Source organism: Vanellus vanellus, assembly GCF_965231255.1.
Source record: "Vanellus vanellus genome assembly, chromosome: 16".
NCBI classification, from domain to species: domain Eukaryota; kingdom Metazoa; phylum Chordata; class Aves; order Charadriiformes; family Charadriidae; genus Vanellus; species Vanellus vanellus.
Genome location: NC_138921.1, coordinates 1,813,260 through 1,820,865, shown reverse-complemented (window position 1 = coordinate 1,820,865; position 7,606 = coordinate 1,813,260). Strand labels below are relative to the sequence as shown.

Sequence of the window (7,606 nt, the reverse complement as noted above, 5' to 3'; positions counted from 1 at the left end):
TTGGGGTTCAGCACCCCCATACCCACCCTCGTCTGTCCAACTGGGCAGATTAATCTTCGTTTTCAATAAAAACCCAGTTCCAGGCGAGCAGCGGAGTTACTGCTTTCAAAGGTGGCGGGCATGGAGGGCGCAGGATTTTGGGGATTTTCATCGCCCCTTTTTTTTTTTTCGGGGGGGGTGGGGGTGGGAGGCGGGGAGGGGGCTGACTTTGACGGGGGATTTTGACCCGAACGCTGGCAGTTTGGGTCTCGCTGCCCTGGCTGTGGTTTGGAGGGCAGGGAGACCTCGGTGCTTGCGGGTTTTTTGCCAGGTCACGGAGCCGGGAGGGAAGAACAGCTGAGAGCACCTTATCTGTGCCCTGGCGTGGGGTGGCCCCGCTCCCCTTTGCTTCCCCTCCAGCCAAAGTCCTCTCCTGTTTCTGCTGACTTGGCCCCGGTGTGCGGAAACGGCCTCTTGCGACGCCTTCCCGTCCCCGGCAGTGTCCTGGCTTGGCTCGGCTGAGCTCTGCCTGCCTCTGCCGGGCTACGTGCCGTGCCGTGCCGTGCTGTGGCACCCACTGCCCTGCTCCGACATGTGGCTGCTCCTCATCCTGCTGCAGGCTGCAGTCCTGCCTGCCCAGCTCTGCGGTGAGTATGGTCTCGCCGGGGGTCTCGCCACGGTTGCGGCGGTGGAGAGGTCCCCGGGGAGCAGAGCTGGGGGGGACGGGTACCATCCCGTACTCCGGCCCCGGCCCCAGGGGTGATGCTGTTCATCCGGTGATGAGTTTTCCAGGGTTGATCTCTCCCCAGCGCCCGCTGGGGTTAAGTCCTATTCCTGTGCCCTTCCTCTGCCCAGAGCCAACCCGCCCCGCTCCTGCAGCCCCCCCACCGCACAGGTCCCGCACGGTCCCTGGGGACAGGGGTGCCACCCCAGCACCCTGCCAGCCCCACGGGCGCGGTGGGAGGGCAGCTGTGCCCGGGCTTCGGGCTCTCCATGCTCCTGCTTTGTGTCGCATCTCTTATTTTGTTTCTTCCCTGTTTTTTGGGGGGAGGGCAGGGTTGGGCTGCTGGGTCTCCATCGCCGCCGGTGCCGGGGGCTGCCGGTGCTTAGGGTGGGCTCGGCCCCCTCTTGCCCCCACTCACCCTCCGCTCCCTCTCCCCGGGGCCATGGCGGGTAGAAGCCCCGGGGGAGGTGGCAGCAGTGCGGGCGCTGAGCGCTCGGCTGTTGGGGCTGGCGGCGGACCCAGCGCGGGACCCCGACCCCAGCGTCTACCTGGCCCTTCGCCTGGCGGGTGACCACGACCTGCGCGGGGAGAAGCTGTACCTGGCGCGGCTGCAGGACGCTTTCCAGCGCCGCTACAGCCGGTAGGTCCCAAGGGGGGACACTGAGTCCCTGCCATGTCCCTCTGGGCGATGTCCCCTGTCCCCCAAGCCACCCCGGCCACCGCTGACACTGAGTCCCCGCAGGAGCCTGGAGGCAGCTGGCTGGCCCCACGGCCACCCCCAGTGGGACGCTGCAGCCGCCGAGCACAGCACGTATGTGTGTGTGTCCCATGGGGACGGTCCCCTCTACTGGTGGGGTGACAGCCCCCCGGTGCGGTGTGGGGGCTCCGGCTGCTGGCGAGAACTGACGCGGTGGCTTGCAGGAGCGCTGAGGCGGAGTGGCCGGAGACAGGGCGGCTGGCGCTGTACCTGCTGGGGCTGCGGGCCACTTGTCCCCCGCCGGAGCCTGGTCCCCAGCGCTCACTGGTGACGTGGCTGAAGTACTACCTGGAGGAGGACTGGGCAGGTGAGAGCATCCCCATGGGGTGACTGCAGCGAGCACCCATCCGTGTGCCGGCGTGTCCAGCCACGAGGCCACCGGCTTGCCCCGGTGACACAACACCTCGTCCCCAGGCTCCCGGCAGCACGGCCACCCCCTCACCAGTTACTACCAGTACAGCCTGGGTGTGCTGGCGCTGTGCGTCAACCGCAAGCGGGTGCGGGAGGAGGTGATCCGCCGGCTGCTGGTGGCTGAGCACCATGGCAGGTTCGGGCACTCCGGTGGCAGCGCCGTGGGTAAGGGACCGCGGGGACAGACAGGGCGATGGCACCCCAGGGTGGGTGTGCGACAGCTGGGGTGACACCGCGTCCCCGCAGACACGGAGGCGGTGGCGGCGCTGGCCTTCGCCTGCCTGGAGCGGGAGCGGCTGGTGGGGGCCAGGCTGGCGGCGGAGCTGCGGGCGGCCACGCGCAGGGCGAGGAGGAGGATGGTGGAGGCACAGGACAAGGATGGCTTCTTCGGCAATGTCTACAGCACCCCGTGGGCCATGCAGGTGGGTGTCACGGGCCGGGGACCTGCGGGGTGGGTGTGGGCATGGGTGCAGATGTGGGTGCAGCTGTGGATGCAGCTGTGGGTGCAGCTGTGGGTGCCTGGGCTGGGCAGGCAGGAGATGCTCACCACCAGCAGCGTGGGTGCCCATGGCCCAGGGACCCAACCCACCTTCCTCCCTCCCGCTCCCAGGTCTTCATTGCCACCAACACGTGCCAGATGCATCTGGCGTACAACCGGGCCACGGCTGCGCTGCTGGAGAACCTGGACGCCTTCACCACTGCCGCCACCATGGCCCAGGCGCTGCCGGCGCTGCATGGCCGCTCTTACCTGGACATCGCCTCCATGCGCTGCCAGGAGGAGCCCGGTAGGAGCTGGGGTGGCGTGGGGAGATGGGGGGAGAGCTGGGATAGGGTTGGCACAGATGCCACGGCGGTGCTGGCTTGGTCTCCATCAGTGCCATGGTGGCTTCCTTCTCGCAGACACGCTGACGCCCATCAGCACCGAGACGCCGCCTGAGACGCTGGGGAACATGACGGTGCGGCTGGTGGTGGAGTGCCCTGAGCCGCGGTGTCGCCAGCACCGGCTCTATGACCAACTGGTGCCCGCACCCGCTGGTGCCTCCCTCCTGGACGTGCTCAGGGCGGCTGCCGCGCAGGAACGCCCCAACTTCACGTACGTGGTCCCACGTGCCGGGGTGGGGGGACCCTCTGGGGTCACTGGGTGTCACGCGTGGGGTGGCCACATGCCTGGCACCCATGCGGCAGGCTCAGCCTGGTCCCCACCGCCAGGCTCCTTCGGCAGCAGTCCTGCCCCACTGCCGGCAGCGCCGGGGCCGGACCCTCACCGCCCTCTCCCACCTGCCAGGTTTGGCACCCAGGACACCCCCCAGGGCCCCTTTCTGAGCAGGGTGCTGGGGCTGGAGGCTCAGCAGCAGAAGCGGAGCTACTGGCAGCTCCTCACCGCCCCCAGCACCAGCCTGCAGGCAGGTGAGTGATGAGTGGGGGTCCCGGGGCAGGCGGTGGGGTCCCGGGCAGCCCCCACGGCCGCTCTCCCACCTTCTCTCCGCAGGTGTCGCTGACTACAGACCAGGGGACGGGGAGACCCTCATCCTGCGCCTGAGCAAGTGGTAGAGGGTGGCGGGGGGGGGGGGGTGACGGCAATGAAACGTCTGCCTTGGTGCAGGACCCGCCACCTCCCTGCCTCCTCCTTTTCCTGCGCCCCGCGTGCCAGCACCCCAAATCTGCCCGGGGAGGAGGTGGAGGGGACGCACACACGACGCCCTGTGTCCTACGGGCACGGTGGGACGGGACCACTCAGACCGGCAGCGCCTCCAGTCCCAGCCCCGCTTGGGGATGGGGCAGCCGCTGGGAGCAGCTGGTTTTGGGGTGCGCAAAGCAGCCGTTTTTGGGGAGCCTGAGCCAGCGCTGCTCAGTGCCCATGAGCCGCCAGCTGGGGCCGTCCTCCTCCGTAAACCCTCAAGGGGGGACCCCCGGCCCTCCCCATTGAGCCCCCACCCACCCCGAGGGTTTGGGGACCACGGTGGCCCTGGTGCCCCACACACCCCATGGTGTGTCCCAAACCTGCAGAATCCCCCCCTCCCCCCGGGATTTAATCCAACCCCCCCCAAAAAAACCACCCAGGGGCAGTGAATGTAGCTGGGGGAGGTGATGTCCAGGGCGGGGGGTGCCGCTGCGGTTTGGGGTCAGGGTGCCGATGCCACGGCGGGTGATGCTGCCGGGCCGGCGGTGGGGAGCGATGGCGCCCGCCCGGCGTGAGTCAGCCGGGGGCTCTGACGCAGTCCCACTGCTGCCGTCACCATGGAGGCCGCCCGTGCTCCAGCTACCGCCAGCCCAGCCGCCCCGGTGGCGATGAACGGCCTCCGCTTCCCAGCAGGCCCCGCTGCGCCGGGCGGCATCCCCGGCCGTGCACCCCCATCCACCCACCCGCACCCCCAGAGCCCCCCAGCCCGGCACGGGCAGCCGTGACGCGGCGGTGGCCCCCGCGGGGAGGAGCCTCCCTCCCTCCGCTCCCCGCCATCGCCAAACTTTCCGCTCGCTCCCGGCCGCCGCCGGCGCTGCCTCCCTCGCACATGGCACCGGCACCCCGGGGCTGAGCCCTGCCACCACCCTCGGGGTGGGTGACGCCACCACCGCCGGCAGGAGCCAGGGACCTGCTACTGCCGTCGCCACCGCCATCACCGCCGCCGATTGCCGGGAGGACGGGGCAGAGTGGAGGGTGGCAGCGGGGGGGAGCGGAGCCGGTGCCCATGTGCCTGCGGTCCCGGCGGGGCGATGAAGCAGCGATGACGATGATGGCCGGCGAGGGGACCCTCCGGCCCTGGAAACCTGACCCGGGGCAGGCGGAGGGAGGTCGGCCACCCCCGGGGCCATCGCTGCCCTTGACCCTCACCGTCCTGGCCTGGCTGGGCACCGGCACCACCATGGCCGGCCTCAACAAATGGATCTTCGCCACCCACGGCTTCCGCTACCCGCTGCTGCTGTCGTCCCTCCATATGCTGTCGGGGGTGGCTGTGGGGTACCCGCTGGGTTGGGCGCGGGGACCCTCACCCCCGGCCCCCCGGCCCCGTGCCAGGATCTACCTGCTCAGCCTCACCTTCTGCACCAGCGTGGCGTTGGGCAACCTGGGCTTGAGCTACGTGCAGCTGGACGTGGCGCAGGCAGTGGCCACCACCACCCCGCTGGTCACCCTCCTGCTGTCGGGGCTGCTGGGGGGCCGGCGGCACCACCCGCTGCAGTACGCCGCCATGGGGCCCGTCTGCGCCGGGGCCGCTTGCAGCATCGCCGGTGGGCTCCGCTTCTACCAGCCCGGCTGCGGCTTCCTCCTGGCTGCCACCGTCCTCCGCGCCCTCAAGTCCATACAGCAGAGTAAGTGCCACCCACCTGTCCCCCGTCCTCCCCCGGCGCAGTCCCTGGGGCGCAGGGGTGCTGCTGTCACCCCAGTGCCACCCTGCTGCTGGTGATGCTCCCTGCTCGCCCTGGCACTGGTGCCACCCGCCGCCTACCCTAGCCCCAGTGCCACTCCGTTGCCACCCCAACCCTTGTGGCACTCTGGTCCTCAGTGCCAGCTCCACACCATCCCGGTCCCAGTGCCACCTGCTGTCACCCTCGGCCCTGGTGCCAGCCCAGTTCCCCTTTAGTCCCAAGTGCCACCCCAATTCCAGGGCCACCCCATTGCCACCCTGTCCCTGGTATCACTCCCCACCCTGTCCCTGATGCCACCCCAGTGCCACCCGTTGCCCCACCCTGTCCCCAGTGCCACCCTAGTGTCACCCCAGCCCTAGTGCCACCTTTTGCCCAACCTGTCCCTGGTGCCACCCCAGTGCCACCTTGCCCCTCTGGCTGCCCCCCCTCGGAGCTGTGCCATGGTCCCGGCCTCGAGGTGACCCCGGTTCGTTGGTGATGAGCAAACACCGTGGTGGCCCATGGGCACCGCTGGCTCCCAGTGACACTGTCCCACGTCCGGGCCGTGGGGGGTGGCGGTGCCTTAGCCTGGCACAGGGACACCCAGGCTGCCCCGTCCCCATCCCCGGGGGGTCCCCCCCAGTGCTGTGGGCTGCCGGGTCCCCTCTGAGGGGCATCGTCCCTATGCCTGGGGACTCCAGCAGCTGTGGTGCCACCTGGGCTGCGATGTCCTTGGCCAGTGGCGGAGAGGAGCTGGCTGGGGTGTTTTTCGGCTGGGAAGGGAGTGTGTCCTCTGGAGCCAGTGACTCAGGATTGTGCCACGGGGGACGGGCTGTGGTGTGGGGCCGAGCGTTGGGCATACACCCCGTGCTGTCCCCAAGGTCCCCAGGGGCACCACTGGTGGCTGTACCAGGGGTGCTGTGGCCACCCGAGGGATGCCACCACCCAGCACCCACCCTGGTCCCCTCGTCACCTGTGGGACACGGAGAGTGACCCTGGGGAGGCGAGGGGCTGCTCCATCCCCGCGGGACGCAGCATGTGTCCCCCCCCCCCGTGCACACCGGTGCATGGCAGTGGCCCGGCTGTGCCCGCTGTCCTCAGGTGACTTGGGGTGAGGTGGGGGGGGAGGAAATGGGGACACAGAGGGGACAGGCCACGTGCCCAGAAATGTTGCTGCCAGCTGCAAAACCGGCTGAAAAAAAAGAGGATGGAGGGGTGTGTGTGTGGGGGGGTGGTGGGAGCCACGTTTGCTCCAAAACAGCGTGGGAAAACTGTTCCGTCCAACCCTGCGGTGCTGGGGCACCCCCGAACCGGGGTGTCCTTGAACCGGGGCACCCCCAGCCCCATGGAAGGGGCTGCCCCCCTCCCCGTTTCTCCCTTTCCGGTGCCATTTGGGATTTCTTAACTGCCTGGGCACCGAGCCGGGGGGGCTCATGTCAGTGGGTTGCCCCCATGGGCGTCCCCGCTGGGACAATCCGGGTGTCCTGCTGACTGTCCCCATCTGCTCCCCCAGGTCTGCTGCTGCAGGAGGACCGTCTGGACGCCCTCTCCCTGCTCTGCCTGACCTCCCTGCCCAGCTTCTGCCTGCTCTTCGGGGCGGCCGTGGCGCTGGAGGTGGGTCCCTCCTGGGAGGGCGTCCTGCGCTACGACGGCACCCTCTGGGCCTGCGTCCTGCTCAGCTGCCTGGGCTCCGTCCTCTACAACCTGGCCACCATCTGCGTCCTCTCCCTCACCTCCGCCCTCACCGTCCACGTCCTGGGCAACGTCACCGTGGTGGGCAACCTGCTGCTCTCCCGCCTCCTCTTCGGAAGCCACCTGAGCGGGCTCAGCTACCTGGGCATCGGGCTGACGCTGGCCGGCATGTTCATGTACCACCAGCCGGACCTCATCGCCGCGCGCTGGGCGGCGCGGTCGGGACGGGGCCCCTCCAGGAGGGAGTAGGGTCCCCCACCGGGGACGGAAAGTCGGGGGCAAGCACGGCTCTGCGGGCGCGCGGGAGGGCCGGTGTGCACGGTGCGGTGCACACGCGTGTGCCGGTGCGCATGGCTCTGGGCGCACACGTGCGTGCTGGCGTGTACACATCTGTGTGAACATGTGCTGGTGTGCGCACACGTGTGCTGGTGTGCATGGCACGGCGCACATGGATTTGCTGGTGTGCACAGACTCTCTGCACACGTGTGTGGGCACAGCCCTGCGCACGCGTGTGCGCTGCTGCGCGTGGCACTGTGTGCATGCGTGTGTCGGTGTGCACAGCCCTGTGCCTGTGTGTGTGCTGCTGTGTGTGGCACTGTGCACATGTGTGTGTCGGCGTGCACAGCTCTGCGCACACGTGTGTGCTGCTGTGTGTGGCACTGTGTGCACACATGTATGGGTGTGCATAGCTCTATGTGCAC

At 69.1% G+C, this 7,606-nt stretch overlaps 2 protein-coding genes across 3 annotated transcripts; both read left to right on the top strand.

Moving 5' to 3' along the window:
- Positions 1–470: 470 nt before the first annotated feature.
- On the top strand, positions 471–3,437 carry TCN2 (transcobalamin 2). 2 transcript variants are annotated; one of them, XM_082491525.1, is made up of 10 exons: positions 471–626; positions 1,157–1,343; positions 1,446–1,514; positions 1,625–1,767; positions 1,875–2,036; positions 2,118–2,293; positions 2,482–2,656; positions 2,772–2,964; positions 3,157–3,278; positions 3,361–3,437. In XM_082491525.1, the coding sequence occupies exons 1-10, from the start codon at positions 572–574 to the stop codon at positions 3,420–3,422; spliced, it is 1,344 nt and encodes a 447-aa protein (XP_082347651.1). In that variant the 5' UTR covers positions 471–571; the 3' UTR covers positions 3,423–3,437. The 2 variants fall into 2 exon arrangements, with proteins under 2 accessions (XP_082347651.1, XP_082347650.1); XM_082491524.1 differs by having other exon boundaries at positions 1,446–1,520.
- Positions 3,438–4,020: 583 nt separating this feature from the next.
- On the top strand, positions 4,021–7,294 carry SLC35E4 (solute carrier family 35 member E4; the record flags this gene model as incomplete). Its single annotated transcript, XM_082491523.1, is given in 8 exon segments — positions 4,021–4,052; positions 4,054–4,135; positions 4,137–4,227; positions 4,230–4,285; positions 4,287–4,424; positions 4,426–4,500; positions 4,502–5,177; positions 6,727–7,294. Coding segments are annotated over 8 exon segments (1,578 nt in total). The 3' UTR covers positions 7,155–7,294.
- Between the last annotated feature and the right edge of the window lie 312 nt (positions 7,295–7,606).